Source organism: Capra hircus (genome assembly GCF_001704415.2).
Source record: "Capra hircus breed San Clemente chromosome X unlocalized genomic scaffold, ASM170441v1, whole genome shotgun sequence".
NCBI classification, from domain to species: domain Eukaryota; kingdom Metazoa; phylum Chordata; class Mammalia; order Artiodactyla; family Bovidae; genus Capra; species Capra hircus.
In genome coordinates, this window is record NW_017189516.1 from 41,903,474 (window position 1) to 41,928,249 (window position 24,776).

A 24,776-nucleotide genomic window follows, 5' to 3' on the forward strand; every position below is an offset into this window, starting at 1 on the left:
AAGAGCCAAGACAGCTGACCCAATAGTAATAAATTCCATCCAGGCACCAAAACTCCAAATTTAAAGCAATAGTCCGTAAAGAGACATGTGAAGGAAGCAAAGCCTCTGATAATCGCCTTTCTTAAATACCAATTAATCCAACCTTGTCAATGCTTATGTAACACTCCAGTCCTGTTGGTACAAAAATCTGGGACCCGGGATTATCATTTCTTACACAATTTGAGAACTATTAACCAAATTGAGGATGATTTCTCACAAGCTTGAAGAATGTACAAAGAGAAATGGGGGGATTGAAACATAAAACACTGAGTAGTTTAAACTGGTTTTGCCTCCTTAAAACCGGTTGTTGATTAATCAAACCTTGAGTTATTTTTAGAGGCAGCACTGTGCATGTGCAAAAAGGAACCTATGTTTCCAGGATGACTGCAGAACCAAGAGGGTTCCATCTGTGGAACTCTCAGAGTAGGAATGTTGCCATGGGAGAACTGTATGAAGTCCTTCAATAAGGAAAATCTGCCTTCTAGAAGCATGAATAGCTTACATGAACTAACTCAAGACTAGCCAATTAGCTTCCAAGTCTGCAGTTCCCCTAAACCCTTTAATTTTACCCCAAATTCTGGATTGAGGAGACAGATTTAAGAGCCCTGCCTCGTGTCTTCTTGCCACTCCACCCTGGATTAAAGTTTTTCTCTCAAAAGCCTGTTCCATAGTATTGGCTTCTATGTGCATCAGGCAGCGAGCCCTTGCTGGGGACACTAGTGACTGGTAGGCCTGAAGTTAGATTCCTCACTGAATTCCTCTAGATCCCACACTGTTACACTCCTCTTGACCCCAAGCAGAGCCTGTGTTCTTTAACACTCAAATGTATCTTGGGATAAAAGTAAGGACTCTGGATATATTCCAATACACTTCTTCAGGCACAAAGCCTACCTCAGGAAATGACAGCGATAAGGAGGAGAAATAGATGGTAGTGACAATAAGATCATCTCTCTATGCAGTGTCAGAGAACTTCAATCAAAATAGCAGAAAACCATATTGGACTGCTCCTTTCCTTTAGAAATGTATGCATATTTCAGATATGGTGACTTGGGTTCTAGATCACTGCAATAAAGTGAATATTGCCATAAAGTAAATCACAGGAATTTGGGGGATTCCCAGTGCTTATAAAAGTTGTTAATCCTATTGTACACTTACTAGAAGATGTCTAAAAAATGTACATAGCTTAATTTAAAATTAGAATACAGCTACAATAGTAACAGAGACCTGATCAGAGCACCATAAGGAATAAAATATGGGAAGAGTTTAAAATATTTCACAAATTTACAAAATGTGGCACAGGGACCCCAAGTGAACACACGGTTTGGGGGAAATGATGCCATAGTTATGTTCAATGCACGGTTACTGTAAACTTTCAGTTTGTAATGAAACACAATATATGTGAAGCATGGTTAAGTGAAGTACAATTTTTTAAAGGTACGCCTGTAAATCAATTAAAACAATTCACATAAGAGACTGACTCTGGCTAAGGTTTTCTTTTTCTTTTAAATTAATTTAATTGGAGATTAATTACTTTACAATATTGTGGTTTTTGCCATACATTGACATGAATCAGCCACGGGTGTACATGAGTCCCCCCATCCTAAATCCCCTCCCCCTCCAGAAACAGAGAGATCAACATATTTCTCTGGGCACATACCCCATCCTGCCCCCTGCCTTATGTGGCATTTTCCCCATCTCACATGAAGTCTGAGACATGAAACTGTAAGGTTTGCTTTAGGGACACTTCTCAAGATTATGCAGGGATGTGGTGTACCCCCAGGAACCTATTATTCCAAGAGATAGACAAAATGAGGGCCCACATGAGTGAGGACTGGAGGGACAACCACCCTAAAATATAGGTCATTCAGAGACCTGCCCAAACTTGCTCTCAAACCTAGAATGCCCAGACAGGGCATTCCCTATTACAAGCCTTAGAGTTCTCTGTGAGGTCAGTCTTACTCTAAGAAGAATGGCCTCAGTTCAGCAGAGGGAGAATCTCAGGTTGGAGGGTCAGGTCCTAGGACTGACCAGGACCATGGTGAGGTCCCTGAGTGAAGAAAGAAGTATCACTAGACCCACAAATGAGGAGGCTTTACACACCCCTGCCCCTATTCCTAACCCCAGAGGCTCCAGGCAGAGTTATAAGGATGAGAAGCCTCTTCATTTCTGTCTGGTCTCAGTGAGGGAAGGGCTTTTTCTATCAGGATCAAACCTCAGTTCTGAGGAGGGGAGCATCTTGGCCATCACCACAGTGAAGATGAGGACCATTGGTGCTAATGAGAGGGTCTCTCCCACCAAGGAGGAAGGCTCACAGAGTGGCACCCCTCCTGTCAGGGAGAGATGCTCAGAGAAGCGCCCTGACTCCCCACTAGGGATTTGGGGAGGCTAGGGCTTTTACGGGGGCGGGAGGACTCAAGTCCATAGAGTAAAGGGACTCAGGCTCTGACAGACGGTGCAGGGAGGACCCTAAGGGATGACCCAGGGACTGCTGAACACTGAACGATGGAGTCCCCACAGAGCCCCGCCCCTGCCATCATCCCTCAGAGACCCCACACAGGGTAGCCGTCACTGGAATTAGCTCCCCCCAACTCCTGTGCTGGTGGCAATGAGCTCTGACTGCTGTTCAGGGTGTTCGTTTAAATGAGAGTGGATTCCCAGGACTGACCTGAAGGCAAGGTGAGGACCTGAATGTGGACTCATGGGACCATTGCCCCTCCTGTAACAAAGTGAAACCCACAAAGTCTCACCTCTATGGTCAGCAGGGGATGGTTCCTACAACACTGCTAGGCTGAATTATCGGTAAATCTTGATCTAAGAGATTGTGTAAGATCGAAGAGATTACTTGATTCTATAATAGAAAGAAACCTAGGCCCCAACTCCAGCCACAGGGAGAGGCCCGAGTGCTAACGCAGCACTGGCAGTAAAGATAGCAACACAAAGTGCCACCCATGCGCTAAATTTCCTGACTTCTCCCCTGCTGAACTCTAGGAGGAGAAGCTCTGTTTGGAGGCTTGTGGACAGAGTTCAGGTAAGGGAGGAGTGTCAGACTCTCTAATAGACATGAAGATGGAGACTCCGAATGAGGACCATAGGACACCCTCCCGTGGCTTTCCCTCGCCCCACCCCCCACGTGCCCCCGTAAGCTATCTGACACCCTGAGCATCATGGCCAGAAATGAGTCATCCTGACTTCCATTTTACAGTTTCCTGTAAGTAAGGACTTCGATCCAGCAGTCAGGCCTCTGGCTGGCGGAGGGTGGATTCCCAGCGCCAGTCTGGAGTTGAGGTGAAAACTGAATTGGGACTGAGGCAGGGTCCACTCAGCCCATAACAAAGAGGGCCGCACTAAGTTTCACTGCTGCTGTAAGCCCTGGAAAGCTCCGGCAGAGCCATCAAACTGAGTTCTGCCTGGGGAAGTCTCACGAATGGTATAGCTTTGGTCAGGAGTAGCCCCTGCTTGCAGATGGAGGATACCTCTGTCCTAACTGCAGTGAAGTGAGTGCCCTAAGTACTGATTGGGGGGCCTTTCCCATTTAGGGGTGGTATCACAAAGCAGAGCGCCTACATATCTAGGGGGCTCAAGTGAAGGGTAGTCACGTATGTAGTATCCTGACTTTGCCCCTCCAGGGACTTGGGGAATTCAGGACTTTGCTCTGAGGCTGAATTACCCAGGTTATTGGTCGGAGGAGTCCTGAGTTCTACCCAGACTGGAACGAGGTCTAAGGTGAATACCAACTCTAAATGTAAGTTGTCATTAATTTTGGCTCTTTTCCAAGTGGAAACCTAGTGTATCTGTGAAGCTGGTGAGTCTTCTCACTTTTGTCTGGAGAGTTCAGAGATGTGAGGATGTTGGAATATGTCAATGGCCTCAATTCTGCCAAGGGAAGAGGCCCAGGGCTTCAGAGGAGTCAGCGAGAGGACCCTGAAAGAACAATGTTGATTGCACTCACCCTCCAACAGGGAAAACAATAGACAGCACCACCTCACATCCCCCACCTGCCGCACAGCACTGAGAAGCCCAGGCATGGAAGTCAGGTGTAGGGGAACCCAGGGCAGCAGACACGGGTGTCCCAGGCTCTACCTAGAGCCAAGGAAAGACCCTGAAAGGGGACAGAAAACCCCAGTGAGCCCAGGACAGAGTTCCCTAGAGCTGACTGCTGTGGGTTCCCCCTGCCAGGGACACTGGGCTGAGGTACCTCTTCGCTTCTTCAGGTATCACAGGAAGATGAGGACCAGGCTTTGGGGTAGAACCTTAGAACTGCAAAGAGGATAGGGTCCAGGCCATGTCAAAAGTTGATACAATTGTCCTGCATATGAACCAAGAGGACCCCCACCCTCAAGAATGGAGGGGGTTGTCCTCAAGGAATGGACTGGCCCACTGCTCCATTCAGCGCCAGGAAGCAGGTGGCACGGATGGCAGGCTGCAGCCTGAGTCTCAATTATTTCGACAGAGTTCTTAACAGGACAGGGTGATCAGATCAGGAGTCCTCTGGGTTTGTTGAGCAGTGCCCACATGGAAACCTGCAGAGTGGGCCTTCTTAAAGGCCGAGTGGTGCCTCCCTGCCGCAGGCGCTCACACCCTTTCACCCTCTCTCCTCTCTGCCCAGATCACGTGCTGTTCTACCTGCACTCCTGCCTGTTGTCCCTGAGCACAGTCACCATGCCTCGGGGTAAGAAGGGTAAGCTCCACACCTGTGACAAACGCCGCCAGGCTCAGCATGGCACCCAGGATCTGAGGGGCAGTCAGGTCACTGCCACCACGATGGAAGCACTCTCCTCTTCCTCCAATCCTGGTCCCAGGGTTGATGCTAAGGGAAAGTCCGGTGCTAGGTCTGGTAACCATCTCAAGCGTCCACGGGGGGCCCTGACCACCACCTCCCCTGTGCCTGCAAGTGTTTCTCCCACAAGATCATCCAAAAGAGCCATTGGGGAAATTGGGAAAACACACAATTCCTCTCTTGCCCCTGTCTCCAATGTGTGGTCTGGAAAACATTCACTAACCAGGCCGACGAGTCTGTTGGTGCAGTTCCTGTTACACATGTATAAGATGAGAAAGCCCATTAGGAAAGTGAATATGCTGAAGATTATCGATAAAAAGTACCACAATCGATTCCTCAGGATCCTCAAAAGAGCTTCTGACAGCATGGAGGTGGTATTTGGTATTGACGTGAAGAAAGACAACACTGCCAAGCATTCTTATGTCCTTGTCAGCAAGATGAGTCTCCCCCGCAATGGGATCGTGCACCGTGGCAGGGGTTTTCCCAAGACCGGTCTCCCGATGAATCTCCTGGGTGTGATCTTCATGAAGGGCAACTGCGCCACAGAGGAATACATCTGGGATTTCCTGAGTAAGATGACTATCTATGCTGGGAAGAGGCACTTCATATTTGGGGAGCCCAAGAAGCTCATCACCCAAGATTTGGTGCAGCTGAAGTATTTGGAATATCGGCAAGTGCCGGGCAGCGATCCAGCATGCTATGAGTTCCTGTGGGGTCCGAGAGCGCATGCTGAAACAAGCAAGATGAGAGTCCTGGAGTTCCTGGCCAGGATTAACCGTTTGGATCCCAGTGCCTTCCACTTTTGGTATGAAGAGGCTTTGAAAGATGAGGAAGAGAGGGCCCAAGCCAACGGATGTCCCAGTGTTCCTCCAGCAGTTCCTTCCACACCTAGTGAAGCTGAGGCAAATTCTGCACTTTGTGGCTCGAGAGAGTAGTCAGTGTTCCAAGAAGTATAGGACTGGACCTCAGCGAGGGTTCACAGTGTGAAATACCTTGGTGTTGCTGTTCTGTATGGGGAATAGAGAGATAAACCTGTGTTTTTAAGTTCTCTACTTTTCTAATGTTGCTCCTAAACAAAAGCTTATCTAGCTTATAATTTAAGTGTATGAATGACATCAATCACACTTTTATTGGTCTTAAGGATAAGAGTTTTTCTGTTGTGTAAAGCAAATGGGGAAGCTTCCACTTATTTAGTAAGCCAGTTCAAGACAAAATGGCATTGTAATATGTTATTTCCTTGAAAATATGAAAAAGTTAAGCAGTAAAATATGTGGGATCAAGAACTAGAGGAAAAGGAAGATGGTCAGTATTTGGATTCCTCATGCCTTGTACTCTGTGTTTTACAAAATTAGAAACAACAGTATATACTTTGTTAATTCAAAATGTAGAATTAAATTCTAATAATTTCAACCTCATGCTCACAGGCTCATTTATTCCCCATACATGAATTGAGCCTCTGCTCATAGTAGGTTCCATGCTAGTACTTGGAGAGCTGAGAAAAAGATCTAGCCACTGACCATAAAATTATAGAGTCGAGAGGCAGCTGTCATGTAGAGGAAATGGTGACATGACAGCAGTCAAATGTGAATTCCCTGATGCAAGGTAGAGGTGGGCCTTGGGAAAATGGAAGTCCTTCAGTGGGAAGGAATTATAAATTGCCTGCATGGCGGGCTGGATGAGGCTGCGGTAATCATGACCAGGGACCAGGTTCTCACGTGGTGGGCTGCATAGTTTAAAGACAAAGACTGGGATGGGGAACTGCCCTTAACAGTTAGAGGCACACTTCACTCTGTTGCACTTTGCTTTATTGCATTCACAGGTACTGCTTTTCGTTTCTTTTTTCTTTTTCCTTTTTCTTGACCAAATTGAAGGTTTGTGTTAGTCAACCTTGCTTCCAGCAAGTGTTTTGGCTCCATCTTTCCAACACCGTTTGCTCACTTCATGTCTGTGTCACATTTTGATAACTCTCACAATGTTCACACCCTCAGTGGCAAAAATGATGGCCTCAGTGAAGGCTCAGATAATGGTTAGCAATTTTTTTAGCAAAGAGGTGTTTTTTTTTTAAGATATCTATATTGTTCTGAGGCATAACGCTATCGCCCACTTAATAGCCTACAGTACAGTGTAGACATAAATTTTATGAAAGCATTGGGAAACCAAAAATTTCTTGTGACTCAATTGTGATATTGACTGTCCTTCAGGGGTTGGGAACCAAACTTGCAGTATTTTCTGAGTCTGCCTGTCCTTTGGGATTGTGAGTAAATCAGACAGAAACCGCTTGAACCTGGCATGGAATGTATCCTGTAGCACTTGTTCCGGTGCAGGCAAGCAATGTGCAGATTAGATGTTTTATTCACGTTGCCTTCTATCCACAGAGTTTCTGAGAAATCAGGGTGAGGTCTCCGCGGCGGCTGCAGCCCTAAAGCGCCTGCCGCTGCCCGCACCCCGGCCTCGCGCCCCTGCCGCCCTTTGTGGACGCCGACTCGGCCGGTGCGGTCGGATGCACCGCAGTAGCCCCGGGCCCGGGCTTGGAAGCTCCCGGCGGAGAGGAAGCGGTCCGCCCGCCCGGGCCGGGACCCCGCGCAAGGCGACGGCCGGCCGAGAGGTTGCGTAGGCCCCGCCCGGCCAGGCCCAGCCGAGCCCTGGACAGAGACAGGGCAGGGCATTGTTCATGCACTGACCGATCTCAGCAGCCCCGGCATGACCTCAGAGAATGGAAACTCTGCCTCCAGCATCACCGGCACTGCCCCCCCACCGCCCCGCCAGAATGGTGGGACTTTCGTCCCTGCTGTGGGGGAATCTCAAGAAGAAGTACGCACAGAGGTTCTTGCCTGAGAAACTTCCGCCTCAGGACCATACCACCACCACTGACTCAGGGAGGGAGGAGCCCTATCTGCAAGAATCCAAAGAGAAGGGTACTCCCCTCAAACTCAAGTGTGAGCTCTGTGGCCGTGTGGACTTCGCCTACAAGTTCAAGCGTTACAAGCGCTTCTGTTCCATGGCTTGTGCAAAAAGGTACAACGTGGGGTGCAGCAAATGAGTGGAGCTTTTCCACTCAGACCAGAGCAAGCTGCAGAAGGCAGGAGCCACGATCCACAACCGCAGTCGGGCCAGCAAAGCCAGTCTGCCGACACTTACCATGGATACCAAGAAGCAGCCAACAGGCACCGTACCCCTTTCAGTTACTGCTGCCCTGCAGCTAACACACAGCCAGGAAGACTCCAGCTGTTGCTCAGATAACTCAAGCTATGAGGACCCCTTGTCCCCCATCTCAGCCATCTTGTCCACCTCCCGCTGGCGACAAGGCCCACGGGACCTGGAGCTCCCTGACACGCACATGCAGGACCTGGTGGGCATGGGACACTACTTCCTGCCAAGTGAGCCCACCAAGTGGAACGTGGACGATGTCTACGAATTCATCCGCTCTCTGCCAGGCTGCCAGGAAATCGCAGAAGAGTTCCGTGCCCAGGAGATTGACGGGCAAGCTCTGCTGCTGCTCAAGGAGGACCACCTGATGAGTGCCACGAACATCAAGCTGGGGCCCGCCCTCAAGATCTACGCACGTATCAGCATGCTCAAGGACTCCTAGGGGTGGCCGGGCGCCAGGGCTCCTCCTCCTGACCGAGCAGAGCCGGCGGACACTCCTGGGGGCCCAGAGCAGGGCCGGTCAAGGGAAGGGCCCCCGCTGTGGGGCATGGCTGGGGAGGAGGTCTCAGGACCTCCTTGGTGGCTCTCAGGGGCCTTTCTTTCTGTGGGAGGGGCAGAGAGGTAGGTGGCACAGAAGATGGGGCTTTATGCTTGTAAATATTGATAGCACTGGCTTCCTCCAAAGTCCCACAACTCTAGCCCCGCTTCTCTTCCCCTCTTTCTGTCCCCCATTTTCCAGGGGGTATGTGGTCAGGGCTCCCAGCCTGAGTTGGGTCACTTCCCAGGGCAGCCATCGGGCCCTGCCTGCCTTCCTCCTCTTCTTTATCTGGACCCAGCTCGCTCTTCCGTTGCCAGATTCTCCCACTTCAGCCTGTTACTGAAGCCACCAGAAGGGTTCTCCCCCCTCACCCCTGCAGGTGGAGGGAGAGAAGCTGGGCCTGGTTTGGCCACACCTGCTGGTACAGATGCCTTAACGCTGTGTGTGTGACTGTGACTATGTGTAAGCCTCGACTGACTGACGGGCAGAGAGCCCCCCGCCCCCCCCCCCCCGCATCTCCAGGTGTTTTGTAGCAAACAGCCACTTAGTGCTTTGTCCTGGACTCCACTCAGCCTCGGGATGGGGAATAGGAAAAAGGGCTGCCTCGGTGCAGAGGCAGGATCAGAAAGCGATGCAGCTTAGCAGGAGATTTTCCTTTCCAGATTGTCGTGGTGTCTCTGCAGCCCTTTCCTGCACTGTGACGCCCCTCGCCTCGACTGCCCTGCTGTGTCACAGACAGCATTAAGGAAGCTGCCAGTGGGCTGGGCCAAGCTGTGCCTCCTGGTCTTGCCTGTCCACCCACCCTGAGAGCCCAGTGGTGTGGCCCAGAGAACATCCAAGGGCAGAAGAGCTGGAGTGACCGCTGAGGTGAAGAAGGCAGCCTTTGGCCTCGGCTCCCACACTTCTTTGCCTCTGGAACTTGCTGGCAGCAGTGTGAGCTGCCCATGGAGGAGCCGGGGCAGGAAGGGCGAGAGCCGGCCTCTGACCTGCCCTGCACGCTGCAGGCTCCCGGGGAAGAGTTGGACTCTCCCCAGGGGAAGGTGGGTGCCCTTCTCAGTTCGTTCTATTCCCCACTCACACCCCCCAGGCAGGGTTGGAAATGAAGGACTTTTTAAACCTTTTTTTGTTTTTTAAAAATAAATACATAAAATCCATTCCTTCTGTGCCTTTCTCCCCTGGGGATGCCTTTCTGTGATCCTGAAGAGCTACTTTTCACCTGCAAGGAGAGGGTGGGTCCCTGGACTGGTAGGGGGATGACCACCTTAACTGGACAGCTTATCCTCCACGCTTTGCCATGTCATTTGAGGGCACACTCAGCTCCGGTTCAGATCCCACCTGTTCTTTACGGGTATTCCTTGGGAGTGCAAGGGTCCAGAGCCCCTTCAGCTCTGCCACTGGGGAGACAGGACGCTGTTCGTCAGGAATACCTGGTACACTGGAGGCAGAGCCCAGAGCTCCCCACCCTCACACACGCACCTGTGGTGGGTGCAGCATCGTGTCCAGCACCACCCTTGGGGTAACTCTGCCTCACTCAACAGCTGAGCATTCTTTGGATACTGGAATAGCAAACTATTAGGAGAGTCTCTGCCTCAGGAGGCGATTGCCTAAGCCTCGAATAAAGAAGAGGCCTTCCAAGCACAGGCCACTCATGCACTCAATTAGTCTGTAACAGAGGGCCCAGGGAGATTGATTGGCAGGGACCTTTTAAGAACTAATAACCCACTTCTTGATGACAACTGCGGAAAACCTTTAAGATGTAACTACTTCCTGGAGGAAGAGGAGAAACAAACAACTGACTAATTGACCACCCCCAGGATGGAGCTAGGACTTGGCAAGTCTGGTCTTCAGAAGGTCAGGAATGGCTAGACAGACACGGGCCAGCATGGGACCCTGGGCTGAGGGGGAGTGGGGAGGGTCCACCAGGAAGACGCCTGTGTTGCCCACCCCACTCCAGGGCAGGGGAGCGGGCCACTGTGGCCCGTGCAACTTGGCGAGTCCATGCTGGAACTCAACTTTCGCTTTCTGGAGGACAAAGCCAGGCCCAGCCAGAGTCTGTCCTTGTATGTGAGGTGGGAGAGGGAGCTGAAACTCCTGAAAGAGGATAGGGTGGATCTGCAGGGCTGACTGACGCAGGTAAACACACCCGGCTGTCTCTTCACTCTGGGTGGAAGGCCTCAGTCTGAAGGGTGCTTCCTTCAACATGTATTCCCTGCTGATGTTCATGCCTTACACAGAATTTTGCAAAACTTTTGATCGCGATGGACAGTTTGTTCCCCACCCTCATATATGTACTGAGATGTATGTAATTGAAGCAAAACAGAATAATACCTACCCTGATGTATTAAAAAAAAAAAGGAAATCAGGGTGACATTCCCCTGAGGTGGGATGATGCTCAGCAGCCAATAGAATGGCGCAGTCTGTCCTCGCTGGGCATAACTGTCAGCTTTTAGGTTGTGAATGTTTTTTAAGTCTACAATTCCTTCTCATTCACCCTCCCATAGCCCCTGGCAACCACCACTCTACTCTCTGCTTCTTTGACTTAGACCATTTTAGATTCCGCATGTAAAGGACATGCAGTATTTGTCCTTCTGTGTCTGGCTTATTTCACTGTAGCATAATGTCCTCTAGATTTAATCACACTGTCATGACTAGAGAGGTTAGCTTCTTTTTGAGGTTGAATGATATTCCATTGTATGTATATTTTACTTATTTATCCATTCATCTGTTACTGGACAGGTAGGCAACTTCCCTTTCATGATTATTGTGAGTAGTGCTGCAATGAACACGGGAGTGCAGAGCTCTCTTCGAGGTCCTGATTTCAATTCCTTTGGAGAGTAGTGGAATTGCGGAAAGTATTATGTGTTATTTTTGATTTTTTGAGGAACCCCTATACTGTTTTCCATACTGGCTGTACCAATTTACATTCCTACCAGCAGTGTTGAATGTGTATAGTTTACTAAGAAACTTGCAGACTGTCTTCCAAAGTGGCTCTACCATTTTGCATCACCACCACCAAGGAATGAGAGTTCTTGTTGATTCACATCCTTACCAGCATTTGGTGTTTTCAGTCCTTTGGATGTTGGCCATTCTGAAAGGCATGTTGTGGTATCTGCTTGTTTTTTTAATTTGCAGTTCCGTAATGGTAAATGATGTGGAGCATCTTTTCATATGCTTGTTTGATATCTGTGTTTCTTCCTTGGTGAGGTATCTATTCATATCTTTTGTACATTTTTTATTAGATGTTAGTTTTCTTCTTATGAATTTTAAGAATTCTTTGTATATTTTAAATTACAGCTTTCATCAGATACATCTTTTGCAAATATTTTCTCCCAGACTATGGCCCATCTTGTTCTCTTGATGGTGTGTTTTTACAAAGCAGAAGTTTAAAGGGAATGAAATCTAGCTTATCAATTATTTCTTTCATGGATCCCCATCACTTTTTTCTTTGATGATCTTTTATTGATCGATTGATTGGCCATGCGGCACATGGGATCTTAATTCCCCAACCAGGGTTTGAACTGACACCCCTTGTACTGGAAGCACAGTTTGTGTGTGTGTGTGTGTGTGTGTGTGTGTGTGTGTGTGTGTTGAGGAATAGCAAATTAACAATATCGTGACAGTTTCAGGTGGACAGCGAAGGGACTCAGCCATACATATACACATATCCACTCTCCCCCAAACTCCCCTCCCATCAATACTGCCACATAACACATAACCAAAATAATTAAGAGTGATAAATAAAGGAGACAAATGGATACTGCTCAGTAACCATATGATCATCTGCATGTGCAAAATCAGACACCCTCAAGCGATCAAAGGCTTACAAGATTATCTGGTGCTATCCTTCTATGTAGAAAGTAAATATTTTATCATTTGTACTAAAAGTATTTTTTTCAATTTATTTTTTGGCTGTGCTGGGTCTTAGTTATGACACTCAGGATCTTTGTTGCCATGTCTGCAGGCTCTTTGGCTGTGGCATGTGAGATTTTTAGTTGTGGCACATGAACTCTTAGTTGTAACATGTGGGATCCAGTTACCTGACCAGGGATCGAACCCAGGCCCCCTGCATTGGGAGCACAGAGTCTTAACCACTCGACCAACAACAGGAGGGTACTGAAAGTAAAGATTTTTAAACTACCCTAAATCTGGTGGCTCAGATGGTAAAGAATCTGCCTGCAATGCAGGAGACCTGAGTTCAATCACTGGGTTGGGGAGATCCCCTGGAGGAGGGCAACCCACTCCAGTATTCTTGCTTGGAGAATCCCCATGGACACAGGAGCCTGGCAGGCTACAGTCCATGGTGTTGTAAAGTGTCAGATATGACTGAGCAAATAAGCACACTAAATCTGGCTGAAGAGAAGGAATATATCAGCTCTTTTTCTCTGACAGCATAATATTTTTCCTGAGTTCTTTGATTTCTGCTGTGTGTTCCTAATCTTAGATTACTTTTGAGACCAAGACCTGTTTTCGCCAACATTTACTAGAGGTTAACTGTTCAATGTCTGTAGGAATATGCATTTCCCAGGAAGCCTATAATCAAGTGACAGATGCTGATATGGGAACCTCCATGAAGGAGGGCTGAGGAGACAATCACCGCTGAATATACTGGTCATCCAAAGACTAAGAAGAGGAATGTTAGATCAGTAGAAGGCAGAGACCCAGGTTGTAGTAGATGTAGTGAGTATGTTGAGCAAAAGGAATCCGAAAGGACTAGAGTTGCATCCCCACTGTCTATTCTCAGAGGCCCTGATGGACTACGATCACGAGGATCACCCTGACTTCCCACTTGGAATTCTCAGGAGACTAGGACCTTAACATAAGACAAGCAGCTTCAGAAAGCAGAGAGTGGAGATACAGGATTCATCATGTGTCAATGTGAGGACCTGAAAGTGGGCTCACAGTAGCTCACACTATACACTATACACACTATACACACACTATAACAGGAGGCCCTGGAAAATCACTGGTGCTGTGGTCCCCAGGAAGCTCTGAGCACAGATGTCAGGTTGATTTCAGGCTGGAAAGTTTCAGCGAGGTGAGGTCTTTGTCTAATAGGATCAGCCTATTTCGCAGAGGGACGGACCTAAACCCAAGGAGGACCTCACATGCGATGCTGAGTGTTAGACGGGACCCCTGGAGAGGGAGCCAGAATTCTGTAAATTCTTAGCCCTGAGAGACCCAGAAGAGCTACTTCTTAGTGGTCCCCTCATTCAACCTGTGTGATCTTAAGGAGGACAGGGCCTCCTCTAGCAGAATCAGACCCCAGATCTGCAGAGGGGGGCATCTTGACCATAACCAGACTTCAGGTGATGACCATCAAAGCTAGTGAGAGGGTCTCTTCCCCTACGAGGGAGGCTCACAGAGTGACGTCCCCTCCTGACAAGCAGAGATGCTCAGAGCAGCGCCCTGACTCCCGACACTAGGGACTTGGAAAGGCGAGGTCTTCGTTTGCGAGCTGGAGGACTCGGGTTCACAGAAGGAGGCCTCCTGGGCTTTGATACACTGCACAAGGAGGAACCAGGGACGGATGAATATTGAGCTACCGGGTTCCCGTAACATGTTGCCCCTGCCCCCTGCCCCTGCCCCACCCCTAAGAGACCCCACGTATGAACGTATGCAATGCCCCTCCTTTTCCGCTTTCAAGGCAAGGATCGCAGCTGGTAGCTGCGGCGTCTGTTCAGCGCAGATTGTGTACCGGACTCGTCCGGAGCAAAGGTGAGGACCTGAATGTAGCTGAAGTGAATTTCCCAACCCCTCCCTGTAAGAAAAGTGACCCAACCGCATCCCACCCCTGCAGTTTGCAGTGTAACACGCCTTGTCCCGAGTTGCGGGCCAAGGAACCATCTTGTAGTTGCCACGTGGAGGGGCGGTGGCGGCTCGGGCGGCTTTGTTTAAAGAGGGGTCTTTACGCGTTGGAAGTTGTATTTGCCCTCAACAGGTGAAATGATGGGGCTTTCAGCGCTCACAGGGCTATCTCCTTCCAAAGTGGTGGCTGCACAGAAGCCCTTCCTGCCGCCAGTGCTGCAGTGCCCTAGAGTAGTGGCCTCCAATCTTTTTGGAACCGGGGGAACGGTTTCTTGGAAGGCAATTTTTCCATGGGGTGAGGTGCAGTGTGGGAAGGGGTGTGATGCGGTGGACAAAGGAGGGTGGGGTGGCACGAGGGTAGGGTGGGGTAGGCTGAGGGGATGGTTTCAGGATGCTTCAAGTGCATTATATTGTTTCTTTATTTCTGTTATTATTACATTCCCTCCAGCTCAGATCATTACGCATTAGAATGGGAAGGTTTGGACCCCTACCATAGGGGTCCAAATTACCATAGAGTAATTCAGGCTGAGAGAACCCGTCATTTTTCCATGGTGTGCGGGGGGTGGCGGGCGTTGGGGATAAGGGACGTTAAGGTAGAGAAAGGCCTTTATGTAAAAGGATATGGACCTAGAGAGTATTATGTATAAATGAAATGAGTCAGAGAAAACAAAATGCTATATGATTTCACTTCTGTGAGGAATGTGAAAAACAGAAACAATTGTAGAAGCAAGAGAGAGAAAACAGGTGGTTAATGGGGATTGGGGGTGTGGAGGAGAAGAGGTAGACGAGAAAGATTAAGATGTACAAACTGCCAGGTACATAATAAAATCAGTGGGTGTGAAAGGTAAATAAAGAGAAAGATAGATAAGGTAACCCCATTAGGCATAGGGAGGAGTCTCAGCCTTAGGAGGAGTCAAGCCAGGACCTTCAGTGCTAGTCAGCAGGCCTGGCATCCAAGCGGATTGCTGCACTAAGGAGCAGCCCCGCTCTCAGATCTGGGCATCCCCAAACAAGGTAGCTGGATATGGAGCCCCCAGCGTCTCCTCTAGCCACTCAGGGAGGTGAGAGCTTTGCTCTGGGGCATGTAGACTCGGGTCAGCAGAGGGAAGACTCCCAAACTGGAGGCCAGAATCCTGAGTGAGGACTGAGGGAGCCCCTGACTCCAGAACTGAGGCAGGGGGTGGAGGTCAAGAGTCCTGCCCTTGTGGTTAGCAGCATAGCCCCAAATCAGTTTTGGCAGGATGTGACTCACTCTGTCACCTCTGGTCCCAGAAAGGTGAAGACCTTTTTGCAGGGTTTTGGGCTCAGATTGACAGAGGGCAGAGTCCCAGGAAGGATGCAGAGTCGAGGGGAAGATCCATACACGGTAGAGAGAGCCACATCTGATGCCGCCTCTGCTGTCAGCCCCTGGGGTCCCAGGGCAGAGCTGGCCAGTTCTGGTGCCCCTGACTTCTGCCTGTGGGGTCCAAGGGAGATGAGGGCCTTGGTTTCAGATCTGGCTGCCCAAGTCAGCAGAAAACAAGGAGTCCCAGGCCATGACAGATGTTGAGGCACCAATTCTATGTGAGGAAGGAGACAACTGACTCCCCCAGAACAGAGGAGCCCACACAGAGTGCCACCTCTGCCGTCACCCTGGGAAGCCGGGTTAGAGCTCTCAGGCTGAAATACCCTCTCATTTCCTCCAAGGATGGTCTCAGGGACATTGGGGTTTCAGTGTGATGGGTGAGGCCTCATTCAACATAGGGAGGAAGCCCGGTTCCTAAAAGGAGTCACAGTGGTAACACTGAATGAACATGCGAGAACCCCACCCAGAAGAAAGTGAACCACATAGTCACATCACTCCTCTCAGACCTGGGAGACCCAGGCATGGGGACCAGATGACCCCCACTTGCTTCTTGCAGGGAGGTGAGGAACCTCGTTGATGGGGTTATGGGTTCAGGTTCACCACTGGAGCATTTGCAGCTAGTACCAGGAGCCCAGAAGAGGACCTAAGAATTGAGGGGACCATCCAGCTACCCTGCGACAACAGAGGGCAGTGCAGAATCTCTTCCTGACTGTCTGCATCAGGAGTCCACACACAGCTGTAGCTAGAGATCAGGAAAATGTTGCTGCTTTCTAGTGGGTCTCAGGGAGATGGGGGCCTTAGTAGGAGGGGAGAGATCTCAAGTCGAGACAGAGATTTCCTGGTCTTGCCAGGAGTCACAGAGTCACAGTAAGGACCCAGAGAGATGACTTAGATGAGCACCTACCCAGAGCAGTGGGGGCCTGCAAAGTCCCAGCCCCTGTCAGCCCTGGGGCACCCCAGGCAGAGGTCGCCAGATGTCACCCCTCACTTCCAGCCCCAGGAACTCAGGGAGATGTGGGCCTTGATCTGAGGACAGGAGAGTCAGGGTGGACTAAGAGAGGAGCATAGATCCCATCCAGGTGAGGACGAAAGGGGCCAGCAATGACGGAACAGTGGAGTCCCAGAGAGTCCAGCCCCTGCTGCCATCCCAGGGAGGTCAGGGACAGGGGTGACAGGAGGTGGCTCACACTTTCTTTCACCTTGGGAACCTCAGTGTGCTCAGGCCAGCAGAGGGAGAATTTCTAACATTTGCCAGGACTCACAGAGAAGATGCTGAGGACTGTGGGAAACTCCCAGAATTCCTCTCACTGTCACTCCTTGGTGCCCCCAGGCATACATGGCAGGCAGAAGTGTGCCTCACTCACAGCTAACAGGGAAGTGAGCGCCTTAGTCTAATGGGTCAGCAGAAGAAGGAATCTTAGACTCTTTGAGTAAAATCTGGGAACCCATTACAGGGCCTCAACCTCCTGCTGCAGCTCTTCAGGCCCCAGAGACCATGGGCGGTAGGGCCAGGTAGGGCCACCCTGGCTTCCCCCAACGATCTCAGGGAGCTGTTGGCCTTGCTGTGAGGAAAGGTCCTCAAGCCAGGAGAGAAAGGAGCCCCCAGATCCTCCCAGGAGTCAAAGTGGGGACTGCGAATTTGGACTGAAGGTAGCACGCTCCCCCTTCCAGCTAATCAAACGAACGCTAGAGTCTTGCCTGATCCTCCTCATTTCTTTGTGTCATTTCTAAGGGAGCTGAGGTTCTTCACCTGAAGGGGCGGCACCAGAGGCAGGAGGGAGGGGCCCATACCCTTGGTGTTGACAAGATGAGGACCCTGAATGGTGGAGAACCGAGTTCAGGACAGAGCAGGCCCCAGAACTGCCAGTGCCATCCACCCCTAGTGTCCATGACTCAGTTCCTTCTCATGGGTCCCAGGGAGCTTTGAGGCATCACCTTTCAAGTGGCACATGGCAGGGGTCCCGGCCCCACTAAGAGCTGATGTGATAGTCGTGTGTGCGAATGAAGGGACCCAGAGAGGGCCCCACTCCCAGGATCTGCTGTCACTGGAGGCAGCCACAGGCAGGCTGAGGCTGGCGCGCGCTCACTTCTTACACCAGGTTCTCAGGGGATAGGCTGACCAAGCACAAGAGGCCAGCGGTTCCTGGAGCAGGGCTCTCCAGGAAACGGGCAGAGCAGCCTTCCCTCCATGCTGAAGGAGCTCATCCACTCATCTTCCCTCCTCCAGGTGCCAGCATCACCTACTTGCCTGCCTGCTCCCCTGCCTGCTGTGCCTGCTGATAGTCATGCCTCGGGGGCAGAAGAGCAAGCGCCGTGCACGTGAGAAACGCCGCCAGGCACGCATGGAGACCAAGGATCTCGGGGATGCTCAGGCTGCTGCCTCCCCCGCCCCTACTTCTGGGAGTGCGCCCCCGGGCCCCCCCACTGCTGATGCAGGCCAGAAGCCTCAGGGAGCTGAAGCCACTAGCTCTCCTGTTGCAGGGGCTGCACGCCCAAGATCTAAAGCACGTGGCAGGCGCCAAGTTAAGGAACATAAAAATTCTTCCCAGGCCTCAACCTCTGCTAAGACCACTCCTCCAGATCTTCTGGCCAAGAAGGCAGGAGTGTTGATGCACTTCATGCTTGAGAAGTTTAAGATGAAAGAGCCCATTAGGAAGATAGATATGCTAAAGCTTGTCCGCAAAATGTTCAAGGCACAGTTCCCTGAAATCCTCAAGAAAGCCACTGATCGCATAGAGCTGGTGTTTGGCCTTGAATTGAAGGAAGTCAAGCCGAATGGTTATTCCTATACCCTGGTCAGCAAGGAGGGCCTTGCCAAAGATGGGGTGCTGGGCAGTACCTTGGAGGTGCCGAAGAATGGGCTTCTGATGCCTCTGCTGGGTGTGATCTTCCTGAATGGCAATTGCGCCTCTGAGGCAGAGATCTGGGAGTTCCTGAATGTTCTGGGCATCTATGATGGAAAGACGCACATAATCTTTGGGGAGCCCAGGAAGTTCATCACTGAAGAGTTGGTGCAGGAGAAGTACCTGGTGTATCGTCAGATTCCTGACAGCAATCCCCTGAGCTATGAGTTTGTGTGGGGCCCAAGAGCCCATGCTGAAACCAGCAAGATGGAGGTGCTGGAGTTTGTGGCCAAGATCAATAGTACCGACCCCAGTGCTTTCCCATTCCATTATGAGGAGGCTTTGAGAGATGAAGAAGAGAGAGTCAAAGCCAGATCTGCAGGCAAGGCTCATGCTGCTGCCAAGGCCACTGCCCACCCCAGGGTCCCACCCAGCGATTCATCCAGCCCCCAATGAGATCTCAGGCAGCTTCTTCACTTTGACCAATACTGCCAACCTTTTTAGTAGTGAGAGGATAAAGTGTGGCTGGAAAGGTCATAATATACCTCTTTTGTGTTCCTGTTTTACCCTGTTACCTTTCAAATGTTGTTTCGTTTCCTAGAATGTTTGTTTAGATTCAGAATCCAAGTTTACAAATGACAGTTTTGTTGTTATCTGTCAGATCTAAGAGTAAGAGTTTTGGCACTGTGTAGTAGAATTCAGAAAATTCTTCCTCTTTTTTGGATCCAGAACAAGATAACATAGCTTTGGAATAGGAATTTTCTTGGAAATGTGAAAGAATGTTGTTGTTTTAAAACAGATGAAAATCAAGTAAGCTGTAGTCAAGTTTTGATTTATGTTATTCACCTTTGTCTTTCTCTTTATAACATTCAGTAGTACCTTTAGCGATACACTTAGATGTTGTTAGTTTATTCAAGAATGCCAATAAAAATAATAAGAAACTACATTCCTTGCTTGGTGGCTCCTTTATGCCCATCTTTACTTGAGCATCTGCTCTTCAGAAGGTTCTGTGCTGGTGAGGGTGATGCAAAGATAAAGGAGACCCTGCGCCTGCCTGTAGATGTCTTGAGTATATGAGCAGTGATTCTATAAGGAAGGTGACAAAAAGCAGGGAGGATGCTGGGGAGGGAGTTGGGATGAGAGCGGTGAGGTATAAGTTCTCTCAGCCTTTATTCTCTTAAACCAAAACTTTGAGGTTTGGTATTTTGGCCAAGGTCAATAGTAACATCCCCAGTGCCTTCCCACCCCATTATGAAGCGGCTCTGAGAGATGATGACGAGAGAGCCCGAGCTGCAGTCAGGGTTTGTCGTCCTGCCAAGGCCAGTGTGTGCTCCAAAGTCACGTCTAGCAGTCCCTCCAGCCCCTAGTGAGATCTGAGGCAACTGTTTCACCGTGTTCCACCAACACTCCCAACCTTTAAGTTGTGAGAGGCTAAGGTGGGGCTGGAAAGCTAATCATAATATCCCATCTTTTGCGTTTTTGTTCCTTCTTGGGAGGTCATTTTAAGTTGGGCTGCGTGGTGGGCTGGATGAATCTGTGATAATGGTGAGCTGGGCCCAGACCCCTAGATGGTGGGCCTCAGATTTGGGAGGCTGAGACTGAAATGAGAAGCTGCCCTGAACAGTTACCCTGAGATTGTGAGTCAACCAGAGGGAATCTCCACCTGTGGGAAGGAACAGAAGGTGTCCAGTGCTCCTGCCCCAGTGCAGGTGAACACAGTCCACAAACCAGGTGTTTGATGCGTATTATTGTCACCTTTGTGATGGGATGTTGAGACGTCACTGTGCTGGCACTCTGGGCCCTGAACGGAAGGAGCCCCAGCACACTCCAAACATGAGGGTATCTCGAGTGTAATCTAGTAGACCTGCTGAGCGGGGCTAGATTTTAGTGGTGGTGAAATACATGAAAATCGGGCTGTTTTGTCGGGAGGGCTTTGGGAGGCAGGGGAATTAGTGGTCCTTAACACAAATTCTATAAGGTTTTGCATTGCATCCTGGTAAAACGCTTGCCTCTAAATTCAATAACATATTCTCTGATAGAGAAAATTTACTTAGGGTTACTTGTTTAGTTGCTAAGTTGTGTCTGACTCTGCCACCCCATGTTCTGTAGTCCACCAAGCTCCTGTGTCCATGGAACTTTCCAGGCAAGAATCCTAGAGTGGGTTGCCATTTCCTTCTCCAGGGGATCTTCACAACACAGGGATTGAACCCGCATCTCCTGCTTGGCAGCCAGATTCTTTACCACTGAGCCACCCGGGGAAGCCCAGTGATTAATTGCTAAGCAGCAGTTTGATTGACTCAGCTTTCTTTTTTTAGAAGACTGCATAGTCTCTAGCTTCTGCTGGATAAAGAAAAATTTCCATAGATGAGGGTAGTTTCTTATGCAATGAAAAGCAGCATCATCATAACTACCAGGCATGAAATACCTAAACATTTCCAGCTGCAGTGCCACGTGCTTTATATGTTACATATGTTCCAATACTTTTGTAAGACAAGGCTTATCAAACTCACTTAGGACACAAAGAACTTGCAGTATTCTCAAGGCTGATAAAGTGACAGAACTGGGTGTAGAGTCTGGTCTGAATTGCTCTAGAATCCATACTGTTTCAGTCCTCCCAGTCTGAGGCTGACTTTGTATCTATTCATTTCTCTTCACACTGCTCCATGGTGTCTCAGGCAAAGGAAAGAGGAACTTGTAGCCAGAGTACTAAAAGCAGCCTGAAGGTGAAAATGATAATGAAACCCCATTTAGGGGTTGTCTGGGGGCTTGTTTCCCTGGGATCCTCCCGCCCCTCACCCCAGGGATCTTGGAGAGCTGACCACCTGGGTCCCAGCACGGGTGTCCAGTCCCAGCCTGTTCCCAGTGACAGCACCCTTCCCTGGGTCTTCCCCTGTGAGTCCTGTGCCCTTGTCTCCAGACTGAAACCTGACTTCCGGCCAGCTGTTCTCTGCATCCTCCTCTGGATGGTGGGCTCTGCTTGCAGAGGAATGGACCAGTCAGATACCCCGCCCTGCCTGACTCAGAGCATCCCTGCAGGTTCCTCTCTGAAGGTTCCTCACCCAAGACACTGGGACCACAGCTGCCCTTTCCCCATGAGGGGTCACTTCCGGCAGGGAGGTTCGGACACCTTCTCATCCCCACTGGCTGCCCCCACCACGTTCTCGGTATTTTCCAATCTGCTGGTGACTAGGGTCTGATTTAGCACAGAAACTACTGGTCGTTGGGCTTCCCCAGTGGCCCAGCTGAAAGTGCATCTATTATTACATCACTATTTTTTTTTTAGACCCGGGTGGCTCAGATAGTAAAGAATCCACCTGCAATGCAGGAGAGCCTGGTTCGATCCCTGGGTTGGGAAGATTCCCTGGAGAAGGAAATGGCAACCCACTGCAGTATCCTTGCCTGGAAAATTCAGTGGACAGAGGAGCCTGGTGTGATCCAGTCCATGGGGTCACAAAGAGTCAGACACAAGTGAGTGACTAACATTTACTAGTGGTGTGATCCTGGGTAACCTCCTTAACCCCTTTGTGCCTCTTACCTGTAAAATTTCCATGAATAATACCTAACTATAAGATATTTTGAGAATTGCCTATAAGGTATTCAGTGTAGTGCCTGTGAATTCATAAACATTTTATGTATGTGTTAAGTATTATTTTATTATCAAAGCATTCTGTTGAGATTTCATTTTGCATGTTGAAGAATTAATTGGCATTTAATACAGCAATAATGTGGGCCCTATAGATAACCTTAACACTTAAAAATTAAAATGTAGAAATAATAACCTTCTGAGAGTGACTATGTCACATTGGTAGTCCCTAAAGCACTATAGGATGATTAATATTAATGAAGTCAATAAAAAATGTTAATGTTTAAATATTAGCCATGGTTATCAGACAACTTTATTAGCCTTAACACTTCATTCCCCATTTGTATAGGATGTGCTCAAATGCTCAGTCGTGTCCAACTCTTTGCAACCCCGTGAATTGTAGCCCTCCAGGCTCCTCTGTCTATGGGATTCCCCAGACAAGAATACTGGAGTGGAGTGCCGTTTCCTCCTCCAGGAGATCTTCCTGACCCAGGGATCAAACAGATCCATGTCTCTTATGTCTCCTGCACCGACAGGTGGATTCTTTACCACTGGTGCCACCTGAGAAGCACCTTGTATAGGATAAATGAGGTAATTAAACAGATTTTATTTTGTGTCATTAGTAAATAACTAAGCTGTGATGGACTGAGGAACTCAGCTTTGACTACATCTTGGACTAAGTGAAATTTAAGGATTGTTTGGTATCGAAAAGTGAAAGTCACTCAGTTGTGTCCCACTCTTTGTGACCCCCATGGACTGTACAGTCCATGAAATTCTCCAGGCCAGAATACTAGAATGGGTAGCCTTTCCCTTCTCCAGTGGATCTTCCCAACCCAGGGATTGAACCCAGGTCTCCTGCATTGCAGGTGAATTCTTTACCAGCTGAGCTACAAGGGAAGCCCAAGAACACTGCAGTGGGTAGCCTATCCCTTCTCCAGCACATCCCAACCCAGGAATCGAACTGGGGTCTCCTGCACTGCGGACAGATTCTTTGCCAACTGAGCTATCAGGGAAGCCCTTGGTATCAAAAGATACCTCTTAATATAATTTTTATAAATTTGAGAAGAAAAGAGATTGTGATGACCTTTCGAGAGTAACATGTGGAAGAAGGACTGGAATACATTGGAAATGCTGCATAACCATAGCATTGTTTTCATGTATACTTTATAGTTTTTAAATGATTTTTTTAAATAATTATTTATTTACTTTATTTACTTATTTGACTGCACTTCTTAGTTGTAGCATGCGGGATCTAGTTTCCTGATCAGGAATTGAACCCAGGCCCTCTGCATTGGGAACACTGAGTCTTAGCCACTGGACCACCAGAGACATTCCTTTAAGTGGTTTTTTAACTCATTTTTTTCTAGCTGGAACATTTTATGTCATAATAACTAGCTTCATAACAAATTAAATTTTTATTTATATAAATATTTAGAATTTATGATTAGATGTGTGCACTTGAACCAGATGGACTTACTCTATTTGACATCAATAAATAGTTTTGGAATTTGGTACTTTTGGATATGCAATATCTTTTTTCAAGTATTGGGCTGGCCAAAAATTTCATTCGGGTTTTTCCATAATTGTATAATTATATTGTAACTGTGTGGAAAAACCCGAATGAATATTTTTGGCCAACCCAGTATGATGTATATCTGGCACAGCTTCCTGCTTGACTCTATTGTTGTATATTATGTAAAATGACATTTAGTTTTGCTTCCCATTGATTAGAATCAGTGACATAAGTCATAATTATGCCCTGGAATCATATGTATTTCTAGTCTGCCCATATTGTAGGTTAAATAGGCAATGAGAACTAGCCTAGAAAGGTAAATATCCTCTATCATTTCTTTTCACTTGAGAAAGGGCACCCAGAACTCTAAAATCAACTTCATAACTATATACATAAAAACAAAATAAAAATTGTTTGTAAATTGTGGTCTCTTGTACTAAGGGGAGATATTAAGATCACCCTTTTTGAAAAATATAGAGAACTAAGGCAGGGATAATTCAATCAGAATTTATAACATCACCTCAAGATATCAAGCCAGACTACAAGAATAGTACACTATAATGTATATATGTGTTGTGATGCCAATTCCAATTTAAGTCAATTGTACATTTTATTGATCTGATGAGTGCATTTGTTAGCTAAAGCCAAAGAAAATGCAGATTTTCTGTTTGACAGTTATGATTGAGATACCCCCTAAATTGTTTGTATTTACTGGTTTAATAATTGCACATTTGGGAAACTGTGGGAAGATCTCTTTTTAGAACACTGATGCATATGAAACTGTTGTGACTATTCTCTCCTTTGTAAAATATTCTACAGCCTTGGCTTCTGCATTAGTCAAGATAAGCTAGATTATGTTGTTGTTCAGTCATAAGTCATGTCTGACTCTTTATAACCCCATGGACTGCAGCATGCCAGGCTTCCCTGTCCTTCACTATCTCCTGGAGTTTGCTCAAACTTGTGTCCATTGAGTCAGTGAGCCTGTCTAGTCATTTTGTCATCTGTTACCTGCTGCTCCTCCTCCTCTCGATCTTTCCCAGAATCAGGATCTTTTCCAATGAGTCGGCTCTTTGCATTAGTTGTCCAAAGTATTGGAGCTTCAGCTTTTACTGGAGAAGCGAAAGGCAAACCACTTCAGTATTCTTGCCTCAAGAACCCCATGGACAGTATTAAAAGGTTATGTTGG

The 24,776-nt window shown here is 48.5% G+C and overlaps 2 protein-coding genes and 1 pseudogene across 3 annotated transcripts; all 3 read left to right on the top strand.

Moving 5' to 3' along the window:
• The first annotated feature begins 4,698 nt into the window (after positions 1-4,698).
• On the top strand, positions 4,699-5,751 carry LOC102172981 (melanoma-associated antigen B3-like). The gene has a single exon (XM_013976598.2). The coding sequence runs from the start codon at positions 4,699-4,701 to the stop codon at positions 5,749-5,751; it is 1,053 nt and encodes a 350-aa protein (XP_013832052.2).
• A 728-nt stretch (positions 5,752-6,479) lies between these two features.
• LOC106503839 lies at positions 6,480-8,757 on the top strand (annotated as a pseudogene). The gene is made up of 3 exons (XR_001917534.1): positions 6,480-6,502; positions 7,234-7,561; positions 7,593-8,757. The product of XR_001917534.1 is annotated as a polyhomeotic-like protein 2 pseudogene (transcript).
• A 9,137-nt stretch (positions 8,758-17,894) lies between these two features.
• On the top strand, positions 17,895-18,950 carry LOC106503838 (melanoma-associated antigen B1-like). The gene has a single exon (XM_013976597.1). It carries the CDS (start codon positions 17,937-17,939, stop codon positions 18,948-18,950), a length of 1,014 nt encoding a protein of 337 aa, XP_013832051.1. The 5' UTR covers positions 17,895-17,936.
• The last annotated feature ends 5,826 nt before the right edge of the window (positions 18,951-24,776 follow it).

What these genes read in the sequence shown, in the direction of transcription:
- LOC102172981 (XM_013976598.2), top strand. Translation starts at nt 4,699, where the DNA reads ATGCCTCGGGGTAAGAAGGGTAAGCTCCACACCTGTGACAAACGCCGC.
- LOC106503838 (XM_013976597.1), top strand. Translation starts at nt 17,937, where the DNA reads ATGCCTCGGGGGCAGAAGAGCAAGCGCCGTGCACGTGAGAAACGCCGC.